Raw genomic sequence first — 18017 nt, forward strand, 5'->3', positions numbered from 1 at the left:
ACGGATTATTTCGCCAATGTCACGTAGGATGGAGACACGAAGGAGATTGATTGTTATGGTGAGGATGACGGCGTCAATTATTTTGAAAACAAACAAAATTTTTGGAATTTCATCAGAGTTAATATTTTTGAGTTCGAAAGATCAGTTCGTTTTAATATTAATAGTTGTGTTATCGTTGCACATAATTACACTAACGATATGTACGATAGGGATATGACGTACAAAACAAGTTAGTGCCATTTGATAGGTAGTCTAAACTCGTTTGTTGAATGTTTTTTTTACAAAAAGACAATTTTGGTTGATAGTCAAGCAAAAAAAACTTCATTTGCATCGACAAACAACCTTTACAATAAAGACTATAATAGCTATTATTATGATATAGAATAATAATAAAAAGTATTCATATGATCTGTATCAAGAGCGAGGTACGTTCACCTACATTTAAGACAGATGACTGTGAAGAAATATGGTCAGACGTTGTAGGTTTGCCAACGTTAATTGGCACAAGGGACGAATGAACTGCCGTTAAGGCGATCGAGCGCGACCATTTGTGGTAGGTATGGGCCGTTTCGATAGCTGCTAAAACAAATACATTTACCTAACGTGTATAAGCAAAGCGTTTGTTATTAAAGATTAAAATAAAGACAAATAATGTATTGTAATTAATTAATTACTTACTGTTAATAAAATTGACGCGTAGTACGGTTAGCATGACAATTTATTTTACAAGTAACAGTAACCGCCTGTTAATGTCCCACTGCTGGGCTAAGGCCTCCTCTCCATTTTGAAGAGAAGATTATTCCACCACGCTGCTCCAATGCGGGTTGGTAGAATACACATGTGGCAGAATTTCAATGAAATTAGACACATGCAGGTTTCCTCACAATGTTTTCCTTCACTGTCAAGCACGAGATGAATTATAAACACAAATTAAGCACATGAATATTCAGTGGTGCTTGCCCGGGTTTGAACCCACGATCATCGGTTAAGATTCACGCGTTCAAACCACTAGGCCATCTCGGCGTTTACAAGTGACGGTAGTTAAACAGTTTCATCATGTTATATTTGATCTGTTTTTATACAGTACGATGTGTATTGCTTGTTTCTCCTAAAACCTTAGTTTAAGGTCAAACGGTAATGAAGGGGCGCGGCGCGGCAGCCGATCGGCGCGGCATTTGGTATACGTACGTAATTCAACGGCGAGACGGCACGCGGTAGAAATATTCAATCATATGTTGACTATCCACAAGGACGATTTAAGTTAAAAAGTTGTTGAAAGTAATATTTGTAGCACATATTTATTTTTGTTTTATAAAAATTTATAACGTACAGTATGTACATTTACAACAATTAAAAGATAATAAATAATGATTGCTTATTTAGATTCAATTTTCTCAACATATTATCCTCAAATTCCGATTCATATAAAGTTCATTTTACAAACAAGACTGTTTCTATGACCAATTTGACATTGACTTTAATTATACAAACTCTTGTATAATATACATGTGTTCTATAATTTCGATTTGATGTTTGTTAGGCGGTTGCATAAAAATTTTAAATAACACCAACAAAGTCGTTTTTCGCACATGTGATTTTTCACTAACGTTTAAACAGCACGTTTTATTTTAAAAAATCCGACAAGGTTTTATGACATAATACATATTTAATTCGTGATAGGATATTTGATTATTATAATCAAAGGTTTGAACGCCGCTTTTAATTAACGAATTATTTCATAATTTTCATGTTAAAACCCATACGCGCTAATCTAGTAACTGGACTATTTTATTGATATATTTCATCCCGATCAATTAAGCATTTAAAATTATTAGTTACTAGTAAGTAAATGTAATGATCAAAGTTGGTAAAATGATTTTACATTTTTCAGGAAGACTACGGTTCCCTTGTGTCAGACAGTTTAGTGACGTCATAAGGGGTTGAGTTTAAGGTTAAGTTACTTATAGTAAAATAAAAGTTAAAGTTTAACCTTGCATGTCAAAAAGTAACAAATGTTGATAATAAAACAATTAAGGACTGCCATAACCTTCATATCATTCGTGCAGGGAAAAAGTTGACGTCATAACGCTGAGAAATGAAAATACGGAGAAATTTACATCGAGCTAAAAACAATTATAAAATAACACAAAATATTTTTAATCTATACATTTAAAACTATTAATTATAAAATGGTGACAAAATAGAAAAAATACCTAGGAGCACTTTTGGATCAATAACCAATTCCCACACTACCAAAATCAGCCGGCGAAAAGTCAGTTTACCGTTTATTATTACACAAATGAATTCATTTTTCACATTTATCGAGTATAGCCTTGCCTTTAAAGCTTTAAACAAATTAAGTTACAAATTTAAAAACTACTATTTAATATTTAAACTTAAAAATGTTACATACTTATAAAATGTTGTGCGTGCCTTTAATTTAGAATTCTATACAAAAAAAGTAATTGTTTAATGTTTTTTAGTAATTATTTTTGTATCTGTTGTATTTTGTCTCTAGTTGGTAACACTATTCAATAAATAAATAACATCTGTTACGTAGTAAACGAAAGGGAATTTGGCAACAGTATAAGATGTTACAATCATTTTTTCGAGCCAAATATCATTTCGATAAAAAGTATTATTTTTGTATAAATTATAGCGAATAATAGAAAAAAACCGCTGAGTTTCTTTTGTTTGTTCTTCTCAGACCAGGGTATTTAGACTACAATAAATGTAATGCTTCTTAATATAAATTAAATTTACCTGGAGGTAGGTTTTGTACTGATTTGTACGTATAGACTATTAATAATATACAAATATTCTACCATCGTAATATTATTCTACCTTGTAATGCTTCGTATGGCTGTTCAGAGTTGAACAATGAGTGAGCCAGTATAACTACAGCATAAGCGACATACCATCGTAATTCCCAGGGTTTGCAACGCATTGATGGTATGTCTTAACTGTAAGAAATACCACCATTTGGTACTGACTAGTGAGTGTTTGAGACCACTTGACAGCAGGTGACTTATTCGTTCATCTTCGAATATTAACCTACATAAATGTATCTATATGAATAAAAATTAATGTTTGTCCTCTATACATTTCTAAACCATTCAATTTGTTCTATGTACGACCGGGAAGGTTCCTGGCCTGGCCCTTTTTTTTCTTTGTAAGTTTGTCGTTTAATATAGACCCTTATTCTACCCGTGAAGCCAAGATGAGTAGCTAATATGCCAAATAATATTTAATAATTCTGTAGTTCGTTAACGATTTTGATACGTGCTTTAACATTGTATTATATTTTTGCTTCATTCTGTTTTTTTAAGGCTCAGTTGTACAATAATGTAATAATGTTAGCTATTACGCAGCGTACGCCAATCGACTAAAGATTTCCTTTTTCGTAAGTAACTAGTAAATTTAAAAGGCAAGGTATTCTGTGCACGATTACAAAGGTGGCTCAATATGACGCCAGGGAGTCTATAGTTTGCAAAATTCCTTACCAAAAACAATGTAGAACAATTTATGATACAAGTATTTATATTTATTTATTTCTTGTTTTAAAAAGGTAGACCATATCCATATTTGTCTGTATATCATAATTAACTGCCTCGTTAGGCGAGTCATTAGCGGATTGCTTGTACAGCAGCAATGAGGTATCAGGTTCATATCCCGCCCGAGTCGAAAAAATTTAGGTTACTGGGTTTTTTGTCGTCGATCAGTAGCAGTTCGAAGTTGGTTCCGCAGATGATTTCACTCCGATCGCGTCCGATAGTCCTCACATTACTGACTATGAGCTTAAAGAATATATCTTTGAACTGCATTTTTTATAGAATAGGTACGCGGACGAGCATATGGGCCACCTGATGGTAAGTGGTCATCAACGCCCTTAGACATTGGCATTGTAAGAAATGTAAACCATCCCTCACATCGCCAATGCGCCACCAACCTGGGGAAGTAATAAGTTATGTCCCTTGTGCCTGTGCCTTTAATTACACCGGAACACAACAATACCAAATACTACTTTTTTAGAATATTTGATGAGTGGGTGGTACCTACCCAGACGAGCTTGCACGAGGCCCTACCACCAGTATAAGCAATTATAATATCTCCCTACAGTCGAGTCGGTTTAAAGATACTTTAATTCTCAAAGAACATTAAAGAGTTACATAATTCTCAGCAGAGAATTATATAGCTTAATAAGTTCAGAATAAATGTTAGTATTGTAGAAGTGCTCAAAGTAAGTTACAAGCGTTTCAATATTTTTAATGAAATGTAAACATTATAAGGTTAATATTAAGTACTACAGTAAGGCAATACATGTTACAAAAAAATTTCATTATATGAATGTGGAATGGCTGCTAGAAGCTCACAGTAACTTCAATGGATGTCTCCATTATATTTTACTAAACTACCAATATACCGCAATAAAGTATTTAAAATATTATGACAATTTACAAACTGATATATTATAATATATGATATTAATAAAGACTTAAATAAGCATTATAGTTATTTTATAAACAAATTTCGCGGTTATCTTTCACCACGTTACGCCCTCGATTTCTAGTTAGGCTTTGAAAGCTGACCTTAAATAACGCGACAATGTTAATTCAGTGACGTTTATAAAAGAGACACAATAAAGAAATTAGAATTTGTTAAATAAGGTTGTACCTAAATGATCAGATCACGCGCTAAGCGAATCACGTCAGATGAAAAAGAGAAGTATCGGGGCCAGTGAACATAAACAAAACGGTTTATCAGATATGTTTGGAACAAGGCTATCGAACGCTTTTGTAAAATCGATCTTAACTTGAATTAATTTCATTATGTAATTTTATTTGATAAAAATAGTATTTTTATAGTTTATAAGTTATATTTCCGCATTGCAAACTGGTAGATACTTAACAATCCAGATAAAGTTTTTTCATTTTATTTTAAATGATTTAATCCTTTTTGTGAGACACTCTACTTATATTTATTATATACACTTATATATATTTGTATATTTGCAAGGTAAAATCTCAGCAACTACCGATTTGAAATATAATATATTTGATTATATGCTACATAACTTCAGGCATAACCTTTGGAGCTGAACAATAACCGTAAACACCAACCATTATTATAACGTAACATAAATTAATCATGGTTATGAAACATCACACATCCAGTTTGATCAACATTTTGTATGGGACATCAACTGCGCGACACAAATAGTAATCAACAAACTAGAAAGAATCTGATAATATAAAAATAAATTATATTTTTAATTATCTGCATCTTAAATAAATTTAATTTCGTGTGTGTGTTGGGTATCTTATATCCTTTTCTGTAAGACAACATACGCAAAAATTCATTATGATCGGTTGAATGGTTAAGATTGTTATAATATTATTTAGGATCAGATCTATGAGTTGGGATTAAAAACGTTGTCACCATGGGTCTGTGGTATATTTATAACATCGCACATGCTGGTATTAAAAATTTAGTACCTACACGTTTATTGTGATTAAATCGAACGGCACAAGTACCACATGCAGAGTAAACGTAAGCTAATAATATTATTCTAAATGCGGTCACAGGCATAACATACGGATTTTTGATTTTAAAGTCTAATTTTAAACAAATAATAAATGAATAATCTATATAACTTAGTGGCTTGGAGTAAGTATTCATTGATATTCATACAGAATATATATGTTTAATTATATATTATTATAACATATATATACTATATAACGGATGGAAAAGAGCAACTATTGATTGTTGGTTTTTCGCAGAAAAATGTACATTTCGAATCGAAGTATATTCTAATTGAGTATATTTTTGATTTAGATTTTATACTATAATGATTATTTAATGATTAGTGTTGGTTTTTGATTTCACTTTTTTTTTTATAAAACAAACTATAAGCAAGAGTAGAATTTATAAGTAAGGTAGTAGCAATAAACGTGCATAATAATAGTATAAAAAATTATGTACACAATTAAATAAACATGAGTAATTAAATATAAAATACAGGATGTTTTATGACATAGCTTAGACAAATTAATATAGGATTTACCGAAGACGAGGACAAATGTAGTATAAAAAAAAATACAGAACGAAGTTTTTTTTATGTTTGTGAGCTATTTATGTAAAAATATAAAGTAATAAAAACAATGTGGTTTGTATAGTAGTAAATTTATAAGATTGTAACGCCCGAAGAATTATTCTTAATTACGTTATTAGAGAGTCTAAATTAGCTAAATAGAAATTCCGTACAAATAGATTAACACATCAGACAAGCATGGAGTAACCCTTTTAATGGACGCATTTTCGGCAGGATATTCGGCATTTTAACCGAATGTTTGTCCATTACTTGTACAAGTAGCTATTCTTATGAAATCAAGAAAAATAGCGAGCTCTGTTTCTTAAAACGAGTGCGACAGTTTTCTTAAAGATTTTTTGCATATTGTACATTGTTTTTTCAGAAAAGCATATAGTTAAAATTTACATGGAATTATGTATATTATACCTACTATATAAGAAAGCATTTATTATATATAATAGAATAGAACAATTATTGGACTGGTAACCATTCTCATTAATTCTGTGACAAGAACATCGCCTCCCTCGTGGGGTTTTTGTCACAAACAGCAGCTTCCTATCACACTATGCCCTAAAATATTAAAGGTATATATGTATATAAAGATTTTAAACAATCTATAACACGACTGTATACATATTTAATCTATATAAGTTATGTTAATGCCTAATGGGATTAAAAACAGCAAATTTTCTAATTAATTATTAATCTATATTGGCTCTTCTAATTGCCTAAGTCGTTTGCATTGTATCATCAAGTTTCCTTAAAGTGCATCTTTGATGTGTTGTTTGCTTTACTAATTGACTTGTTTGGTTTACGCACCAAAACCCAACCGAACGCCTACATCAAACGACTAATAGGGAAAACTTTTCATCGTGAAGGTCGTATAGCTTCCGCAAAACCATACTAGTTTATTTATAGTCTATGGTCGAAGGAAGTCCGGAGGCTGTTTCTTAATTTTAAACGCGACCCATATTTCACCTTCGGTTTCGCTTCCTTTGTATCATTGTTTTAAAGATAATAAGGAAATTGCTATATTTGTTTTGAGTAACGCCCACTTGAAACAAAGACGAAAGAATTTTACACAAACAAGCGTGACATTTCGCCAGCGGAATATTTGATTAAATTTATCATAATGAGTCTATTCATATTGTTTTCTTCATTAGCCAATGTTTTGTTTCATTATGTGTTTGTATGTAAAATGTAATCTTTTATGTATTTAAACGCCGCTTGCATTATCTTTAACAAGGTTGTTTGTGTACCAGTATGTGTGATTTTTGTAATGCTGATCAAACATGAATGGTCTTCAAAAAATGGGTAGTGATTGCAGATCCCGGAGGAAATTCTGGTTGCTGCAGGAATACGTAGATTTTTTTTTCATTAAACAGAAATAAGTAATAACAGTAATTTAAATTCGCCTCAAAAGTTGATACAAATAGATTATTATAACACGTCCGAACATGGAATCTTAAAATATCAATTAAAATAACCAACATCAACTATTTTTGTACAGTCATTAACCCAATGCGCGGAAATCAATGAACTGCGCGAGATAAATGTAAGAAATGGGTTTAATACAAACGTTTATTGGTATGTTATCTGCCACTCAACTTTATATACTGCATTACGAGGAAATCGAATATAGATATGGTCGACCTAAATAAAAAACAAACCAGTTAGGCTAGTAACACACTAGCAATATCAAATGCATGTCAGAAATAATTACATTTAACTAAAGTTATTAATGTCATTACAATTATTAGTTATCTTTAACTTACCGTTTTAGGGTTATATTTTTTATACTAGGCTAAAAAAACAGGCTGTGCAAATATTTGCGTCTAATTATAAACAACAATATTGATTCCACTTGCAATTGAAAAAAAATTAGAAAATTACTTCAAATGAAGACAGGAGGGCTGATTCATTATTCACCCAGATAATGGGAATTGCGAAACCAGAAAATGCTGCTAGTCAGGATTACTACAGTAATTGTTTTGAGTTTTAATATGAACACCTGAATAAATTCTACAAGTGTGAATAATTCATATTTAAATAAAGTATATTTCATTTTCAGTGACTAAGCGTTTTCATTACATATATCTTATCGCTGAATACATATAATATATGTTAAATTTTATGCAATACCTACCAGTTCCATTATGTTCAAGAACCGGTAATACAGGTTATGAATCATTGTCACCCAATTTCAACTGTAAACGTCACCTCGAAACAAATACATTGACTCATAAAATAAGTAGCATGAAAAGGTAAATTTAATCTTACTTGTTGTTAACACTTTGTGCAAACCCGGGAAGGTACCATCAACTGATCACATATTCTACCGCCAAGCAGCAATACACAGTATTATTGTGTTCCGGTTGAATGGGTCAGCGAGCCAGTGTAATTATAGGCACAAGGGACATATCATCGTAGTTCCTAAGGTTGGTGGCGCATTGGCGACGTATGGAGTGGTTAATATTTCCTAGTGCCTGATGGCCTATTTGCCAGTCTGCCTCCGTATTAAAATTTAAAAAAAAAGATTTACACGTTAGTAGAGGTTTCTTCCTTTCATTAAAAATATATATATATATATACATTCTTACAGAAAAAAATGATCAGTTGGGTTCAGACAATTGATTTTTGCAATAAATTATTTGGTTTTTTACAGTATTTCATCATATTGCGCGTGCGTTAAAAGCTTTATAAAAATGCTCCACTACGCGTTTACGTCAAGCAGAAGAGCTCAACGACCATAACGAATGATATATCTTACGACTCTAACTCCACATTAGTTAAATTCAGTTGTAGAACATGGTCATAACCAATTTCTATGAAATCTTTATTTGAGAAAGGAATTCTAAGAACTAAAAACGAGTATTAAATAACAACAAAAGTAATATAATTATATTTTGCAAACAATGCGTATATTTTCCATGGAATAATCGTGATTACATCGTCATTTAAAACATTAATATTTTATAATCAGTCTTATGCATAAAGGTTGTCTGAAGGAGATCGCTCATTACGAAACCATAGAGTTAAGACGGAACACTCGCAAAAACAGCTGTAAATTCATAAATCAACAAGCTCTTCAACTTTAGACAAATACAATTATGTGAATGCGTGTAAAAACATGTGGATTTAGAATAATTGAATCAGAGTTGAAACCCAAGTAGTGCTCACATGTCGAAGCCAACAATCTAATTACTGTGAATACTATTAATAACACTTAAAAATATGCCTTCTTAGGCTTCGTGACAAACAGTTATAGTGTTATATCATAAAAGATCTTGTTCTTTTTTTATTCAGCTATAAATTATGAATGAAAATTGAAAGACGTTCTATTTTTGTAATTGGAATGAATGGTTATTTATCTCAAGATTTATATATCAGTTTGAATGCAAATATAGTTATTATAATATATTGTATTGTAGTAATGATTATCTGTGGACAATAATACGTAATGATTGTGTTTTGTTTTTTTTTTTTGTTACCACGGCAATTGTTATCTATCAGTGTGAGATATAGATATGATCTGTAAATGATTTTTATATGAATAATTACCTATATTTCGTGTTTTGATAAAATATAATTAACTTCGTTACTTTGTGATTAAGTATTATTTAATTGATATTTAACTTCTGTTTACATAAAACAAATTACTGACCACAGCCGTGTCATTAAGATATGTACAGCAAGTGCTTCAAATAATATGAATATCATTTCTTTTTACGTATGATGTCACGGAAACAATTAATTGCGAAAGCACACGTATGTCAAACTTCGATAGATTATTTTCTGTTTCAGCTGAGCTGAAACAAGTATCGAACAAATCGCATCATATTTAAATGAAATTCCATTAGATTGTCAACAAAATAATTACAGTAACATATTCCATATATATAATTTCTCGAAACAGCAATGAAATTAAGCGCAACTTAAGGAGACAGTAAACTATCAATCCTTTGTTTCTCTTCCGTTATCGATTACTCATACGAGTAAGATAATCGAAAGTGCAGTCTGAAGACTGAGTCATCACATTAAACATCACTATTTGATATATTTGACACGCGATATAATCAATTGCTTTATTATGATAGCGTGTTAACCACGTACGTTGCATTGAGGAAAAACCGCAATAGACAATGAGTTTAACGGGAATATCATTAATTTAAAAATAAATATAACCGAGTATTCCATAACAGAAGTAATTTCAAACGTAACATATCTTCCGTATATCCGAATGTTATTCTTTACACATAAATATAAAAAGAGGCTGTTTTTTATAATTTTACCTTACATGTTACTGCGTAGACGGTCGAGAACGAACTGACTTGGCAATGTGAATATGAATTGCACACACTTAAGACAAGAAAGGTAAATCTAATTTCTTTTATACAAACATTGTATACATTAAATATGAAAAATAATTATTTACAATAATTTTATGCAACTTTCAATTCATAGTGTATAAAGGCAGACACATTCTATAAAGGGATCTCCCCTTATTCAGCCTTAAACTGGGTGGGATTGGATGTTTGTTACTCAATGTCGCAAAAACGGCTGCTTAGATTTGGATGAAATTATGCATACAACTGTATGCATAATACAGTTGTATGCATAATACAACATATAGCTTATAATATATATATATATAGCTTATAATAGCCGTGATGTAAGGCCCGGAGGTCCTGCGTTCAATTCCCAGGTCAGGCCTATAAAAAGTTATTGGATTTGTCTGTCAGAAAATTCTCAGTGGCAGCCCGGAGCCGGAAGTTGGAAGTGTGTACACTCCCGTGCCTCGGAAAGCACGTAAAGCCGTTGATCCTGCGCCTGAACTCTTTCCGGTCGTGTCGGATTGAAGTCCCATCGGATTATGAGAGTTGGAGAATAGAGAGTGCACCTGTGTTTGCGCACACTCTTGTGCACCATAATATCTCCTGCGTAGTTAGCTAATCTCTCTTGAGATTGGCCGCCGAAGCCGACATCGGTCTGAAGGACATTATTATTATTATTGATAGCCTTAACACATACAGTAACAGAAACAGCCTCTTAATGTCCCACTGCTGGGCTAAGGCCTCCTCTCCCTTTTTGGGGAGAAGGTTTAGAGCTTATTCCACCACGCTGCTCCAATGCGGGTTGGTAGAATACACATGTGACATAATTTCAATAAAATTAGAGGCATGCAGGTTTCCTCACGATGTTTTCCTTCACCGTCAAGCACGAGATGAATTATAATTACAAATTAAGCACATGAAAATTCAGTGGTGCTTGCCCGGGTTTGAACCCACGATCATCGGAAGAAGTGAGCCCTATTTGCGAAATATTGCTAAGCAATTCAATTTGTTTGTTTTGTGTTTGTTATTTCTCTTTTGTTATTTTCACTTTAACATCTTTAACATAAATGATAAATTTAGTAAATACGACTAGGTTACTCTCTCGATTTGATTTTTTGTTTTGTTATGTGGTATTTTTATTTTTGTTTCGTATCATTTAATGTCAGATCTGGAGAGAAATATTGTAAGTGCCACTACTTCTGGAGTAGCTAAAGAAAAGAGTGTGTCAATTCCCACATTTCAATTACCTCAAATAATTTGCCATTTCATTGCATAAATTTGAATTTAAACAAAAGTTCTTGTATCTATAAAAACATAAAAGTATCTATCGTTAATTGTTCATGTAGTACACTAGGGTTCAAGTGGAAAATACAATAATCTACATTTCTAATATATCTTATTTTTATAGGTATTTGAGTTAAAATAAGTAACAAAATCAAGTAATCATGTAACGGACATGGTGATTCACTGAACTTACTGACACGGAAAGAATAAAACGAAACGTCGTAAATGAAAACTGTCTTCATCAAGCGCTTGTGATCGTACGCGCATGTGATTCACTACCAAAGATGGCGACTGCAAATATGGCGGCCGGGGATTGCACCCATATCCGCGCGCTAGCCGCTACGTGACGAACCGCACGGTTATTTTCACGATATATAGATAATGCGTTATAAATTATCGCATTTTTTTTACCTTCACATACAATCACGTCAAAAGGAGGGTAGTCGACAATTTTCCGATGTCGATCGAATAGCAAACAGTACAAAGTATTATTTATATAAGTTTCAACATTATTTACAAGGAGTATACATATGATTATGTGCTTTGTTATTTTATTTAAATTGATTTTGGTAACCTATTTCATACAAATGCAAACAGGTGACGATACATATATAAGGACGAACAACATACTTTTACTAGATTGAAAATTAAATTTTAATCAAGTACGTCAATGTCGATATAATTTTTTCTTAAGTATAAACTGATCTGAACGATATTTATTTACCTATTAATGGCTACCGTCGATGTAAAGAATGATTTTCTGTACTCGTAATTAGGACATTAATCAAACTATCATGATGAGAACACATGGTAAACATAATTCGAAAAATATTATCTTCGTTCGGTTACATTTTTAAAACTTAACATCGAATAATTTCGCGATAGCATACTTTTATCTTCTAACTAATAAATGGTTACAGATAAACAAACCTACTTACAATTTACACGACTTTTTTAAATTTTAACTTATTTATATTTACTAAACTCATGGCTACGGAATAAGTTATTATTTGGTCTGAGCCTTGCGGATAAAATAGGATTTTGTATGTTCAACTTACTCCTTACTACTTTTTGACAGATGAATTGCAATCCCTTTGTTTTATTTATTTAAAGAACCCTGTACAATTAGTACACACACACCTCCAGATACACACATACACCTCTAGAGTAAGGTCTCCTCTGCCTTTGAGGAGAAGGTGTAAATGTATTTCAACACATGCACCAATGCGGGTTTAATTGCAGGTTTCCTCACGTTTTCTTTCAGCGCTAAGCACGAGATTAATTTTAAGCACAAATAAAGCACATGAAAATTCAGTGGTGCTTTCGTGGGTTTGAACCCGAAATCGTTTATTAACATTCTAACAATTGGGCCATTTCGACTCATATTTAATTATAAAAAGCTTACAATTTTTTAACTCGAACGCAAGACGGAGATAGTGTTTTGTTTGTATATATTTTTAAATGAGGTAAATTATAAATAAGCAACTATATACATATATTTAAAACAGTCATTTGAATTATTATAAGTAAGTGGGTTAAAAGTGTATTGTTATCATTGTAATGAAGACTGTTGATTTTATTATCACAAAGTGTTTATTTGTTTGATTAAATTGTTTTTCTATTTAACGTTTTCCGGGTATTATATCGTTTGTTTCGACTGGTTTTTAATGTATAATTTGAGCTTAGATTTTGACCAATAAGTTAATCACACACGACAATGTTATGTATACTTTTAAACTAAAGAGTACCGAGATAAATTATAACAACTATATACAAGTAGTAATACATAAGTTCATTTACGTATTTCATATAAAACTAACAATGTAATCAACGTCGACATCGCTCTTATTTAAATTAAAATAGGCTTTTTTTATATTTTTAGTAAATCTATTATAATATATGTTCACAAGAATCGACTCTTACAATTGAATGTTTTAACAGAAAATGTATGTAACAATTAATCATGTAATGTGTAGGACTAGTTGTGCGGTCTATGTATATTATAATTGTGTACTAGAAACATTAAAATAAGAAAAAAGGTATGGCCCGCAATGACTATAACAAGTTTATTACAAAAGAATGTTGCTCACAATTAAAAATTATATATAAAAAGAACAAAAAAGTATGTGATTCAAATTAAGACATAATATCGGCAAGATTATTTTCTGTACGTGACAAATAACGAACTTCGAACTTATTGTTCTTACATCCTAGAGATAAAGAATAATTAGTCGAACACAAACCGAACTTTAAGTATTTTAAAATTAATGGTAATTTCGTTAAACCTGTAAATGCCAAGAATGAACAACATAATTTTGAACTATTTGTTTTAACCAAAATAATGTACAGGAAACTTCGCAAAATGGTTATTTAAAAACCCCGCCGATTGAAAAAGCGTTCAAGATGTAACCATTTAAATACATTTCAAATTATGCTACTGAACTAAATAGAGATATAAAGGAAATAAAGGTTTATTTACTTACAATATGAAGCATACTATGCACGAACAGCTGTTAAAAATTCTCTTTGCAGCCAGTTGTAACGTAATCTTACCCCAATACCAAACGAAAACACAACATTACCGTTTGTTTATTTAATGATATTCACTTTTCCGCAATATATCAATTAACAAAATATACACTTAAAGTGCACAGACAAAAATAAACATAAACTTGTAAATAAATGTTACTAATAATATTGGCTGTAAGAACTGCGAACGCACAGTAGTTACGACAAAACCGCAACACACGTCTCGTGCCCAGACGTTCTCAATACTATTTAAATGTTTGAACGAAGTAACGAATGAATACAACGCTGCCTGATTCCAACCGTTCATATTCCGACAAGAGTGAATGAATGATTTGTAAACAAAACTAAAGTTAATGTGTTTAAACCATAGACTAAGAGAAAATGAACGAACTATATTATAACTGAATAATACCATTTTGTTTTAATGTACTACCTTATTATTGAAGTAAGCAACAAATTTTGAGTTTGAAACATTAATTATTTTAAATGTTATATTTTACAAAAATCTGGAAAAGATTTGTGACAGCTGCTTATATGGGTCAAAAATAGTTCCAATATGAGTGTGGCAACATTTATTATACGTCCATTTTCTATCAATTTGCAAACTCAAAAAAAAACGACGTCTAAAAAGAATTTCTTTTTGTCGGTTGAAAGATTAGCTCAGCTTAGATAATGTGAAATATTTATACGTGCTTCGATTTTATATTTTTCTTCTTAAAACACCTTGACATAATAATAACGGCAATATAACGGTAAGTTTCTCTACATTCGATAAATTTTGTTTGTATTGTAGAAAGTGACCGTTGTCGGGCGTTTGCTTCATTTGTATGTGATCCAATTTCACATCTCGCTTTAAATTTGATGCGGTTATTAATGAACCGGTCCACTATTGAACTGATTCATAAAATTTGCCATGTAGCCATTATGACAAATAAAGAAAGAGACCGTTGGTTGGTTGAATCATCTGCGAGTGATATACGTCTTCCTATCCATATTCCATAATACAGTGCCAACTACGCATACATCCAATACGACACAATAATAAGACCTATAGATTTAAAAAGATCAATACATTTACCTGAACTAAAATACTGAATCAAAATTATCTTAAAATTTATATTATTTTTGTCTATTGATGCTAGTGAAGTTCCTTTATTCTCTAAATCACTGTTATTACATTGTTTACTCATTAATATATACTTTTGTCCATCTTGCTGCAATTTACATGCATACTGCATTAAATGCCTGCAATCCTTGACCTTGTAAGGGAAACACATTAAAGGTCATACCAGATGCATATTTAGTATACAAATTGTTCTCATGGTAAACTAGAATCCATATAAATATAAAACCTGGTCTCTTTAATGTATCGGTTAAGAAATTCCTTATAAAGATATAGTCCTTGAGAGGTAATAGGGAAATAGTCTGCAGTTTGTTTTAAAGTTTCATAACAAGTAATTATAATAATTGGTAAAAAATTAAATATCTGAGTTTTAATTTTTTTTTATGATAATAAACTTGTACTTAAATATATTTCGTTATAACTATGATAGTTATTTTAAATACAGATTCCTTTGAACTTGTTTTTCTTGGCTTTAATACCAGTCAGATAGTTTTGTGTTCTTTTTGTTATCATTTTTATTAATATTTTGTTAATGTAATTAATTCTAAGTAATGGAAGAATGGTTATTTGTTTTGAGTTATATTTAAATTTTTTAAGTTAATTTGCATATAATATTTCATTTAACTTTGTTTTTAAAATATAATTATTGTATGATAGTCTAAATAAATATCTGTATTTTTACAATTTTTTATTAATAATTTCAGTTAAGATTAAATATTGAAAATGGAGGATGAGAATGAATACAAAAAATTACCGACAGAAGAAAAATGTGTACACAAACTATGGAAAGCAAGAGTTGCTGGCTACGAGGAAGCCATAAAACTATTCAACCAAATCGATGATGAAAAAGCACCGGAATGGAATAAGTTTTTGGGACTTATTAAGAAATTTGTGACCGACAGCAATGCTGTTGCACAAGAAAAAGGTTAGAATTTAGATTCTTCTATTAAAAAAAATAGTACAGCACATTTAAATTTATTTGAAAGTAATTAAAGCACAACTGCTACATTAATTAAGATCATAATTGATTCGTAATAATTGTCATGCAATTGTTAATCAGGACAAGTGAAAGCATTTCTCGGGCTTTTAAAGTTTTTGAATGAATGACTAAAGTTTAAATTTTTTTTTTCAATTACTTCTACTTTTTATTAAGAAACAATTTACTTACTGGCCTCAAATTACTCACTAATTTTTATATTGGATTCAATAAAACATTATAATCATGATTCATTTTATTTCTCACAAAATATTAACGAAATTGAATCAAATTGGTGCATCATGAGTAACATATTTATTCAGTTAAAATGTCTGGACCTTAATTTCCTCAAACAGTCAGGCAGGAAGTTTGCTCTTTCAAAAATAGTAAAGATAAACCAAAATTACTCAAGAAAAATGCTATCTTGTAGTAGCATTATAAATAATATTAAGTATACGAAAGTGTATATTGAATAAGTTACAAAGTAGCCCATATTTTATATATTAATTGTTTATGTTGTGAATTCATAAAAGCGGATATAACACAAAATTTCTAATCTTTGACTTGATTTTACAAAAGACAATCTAGTTCAAAATTAAAAATAAAATAGTTTATTTTACAATTAAGTTATGATTGCGAATATTGCGTTTGATCAAAAATATAAAAATTTAAATACAATACTGCCTGTCAATGTAGACAGAAAAAGTATAGAAATGAGTTTGTATACCAAAAGGAGTTTGTAAGTGACGCATGGATAAAATCCGTCGTTTCCATTGTAGTTGTCCGAAAGTTAGTTTTCATGTATGTTTTGCATGTATCACAGTATACTTAACTATTTATATCATGTCTAGGTTTGGAAGCAGCTTTGGTTTTTGTGGAAAACTGCGGTCATGCAGGCAAAACAACCGGTGAGGTGATGTCTGGTATTGTTGCAAAATGTATAGCCGCACCCAAAACCAAGACGAAGGATCTTGCTCTGCAGGTATTTAAATAACAATCATCATATTCAGCCCACATTTATCCTGCCCACATTTATACTGCTGGACATAGGCCTCCTCACAGGCGCGCCAATTCTCCCAGTCCTGTGCTAGTCGCATCCATTGAGCACCCGCCATATGTAACAATAAGTAACACATATTTATATATTTTTACAATGTTAATAATAGGGAAATGATATATAGTATATTTAAGGATTCAATTATAGTATTCTGCTGCTTCACATTGTTATAGACAAAGTAGGTTATATTATTTAAGCCTTTTTTTGTAATTTTTCCCAAGGTTACTTTAATGTACATCGAAATCGAAAAACATGAGGTTGTGGAAGAAGAACTCCTCAAAGGAATGGAACAAAAAAATCCCAAAGTTGTAGCAGCCTGTGTATCAGCTTTGAACACTGCCCTCAAGCAGTTTGGCAATAAAGTGATAGCTATTAAGCCTATGGTTAAAAAAATCCCTATCTTACTAGCTGATCGAGACAAAGGTGTGAGAGATGAAATGAAAGCTCTTGTTGTTGAAATGCACAGGTATGTTATCTTTTAAATATTTTTATAAAATTATTTAATCATGAAAGCTCTGGCGCAGATGTACAAGGAGACCCGACCCCAGCTGAACTGGGAAGAGGGTTTGAACAAAGAAGAATTTAATCATGAAAGCAACATTTTGTAAAATAGGAACATA

General features: G+C 31.2%; 2 protein-coding genes across 7 annotated transcripts in view; one reads left to right on the forward strand and one right to left on the reverse strand.

Moving 5' to 3' along the window:
- Positions 1-14488, reverse strand: part of LOC126776835 (E3 ubiquitin-protein ligase goliath) — a 90203-nt gene extending 75715 nt beyond the window's left edge. For 2 of the 3 annotated variants that reach the window (XM_050499672.1, XM_050499669.1), the window contains exon 1: positions 14196-14488. The gene's annotated coding sequence lies outside the window, so the exon portion shown is untranslated. Of the gene's footprint in view, positions 1-10386; positions 10404-14195 lie in introns of those variants that run through there. The other variant, XM_050499671.1, reaches the window with a different exon arrangement.
- Positions 14489-14841: 353 nt separating this feature from the next.
- The window catches only part of LOC126776726 (protein mini spindles), a 230730-nt gene continuing 227554 nt past the window's right edge, over positions 14842-18017 (forward strand). For all 4 annotated transcript variants that reach the window (XR_007669977.1, XM_050499420.1, XM_050499421.1 and 1 more), the window contains exons 1-4: positions 14842-14993; positions 16069-16289; positions 17192-17322; positions 17619-17863. Coding sequence is in view for 3 of the 4 variants with exons in the window: in XM_050499420.1 (XP_050355377.1) it covers positions 16088-16289; positions 17192-17322; positions 17619-17863 (578 nt within the window). In the remaining variant the exon portion in view is untranslated. The remainder of the gene's footprint in view (positions 14994-16068; positions 16290-17191; positions 17323-17618; positions 17864-18017) is intronic.

This window comes from Nymphalis io, chromosome 21 (genome assembly GCF_905147045.1).
Source record: "Nymphalis io chromosome 21, ilAglIoxx1.1, whole genome shotgun sequence".
Lineage (NCBI taxonomy): Eukaryota > Metazoa > Arthropoda > Insecta > Lepidoptera > Nymphalidae > Nymphalis > Nymphalis io.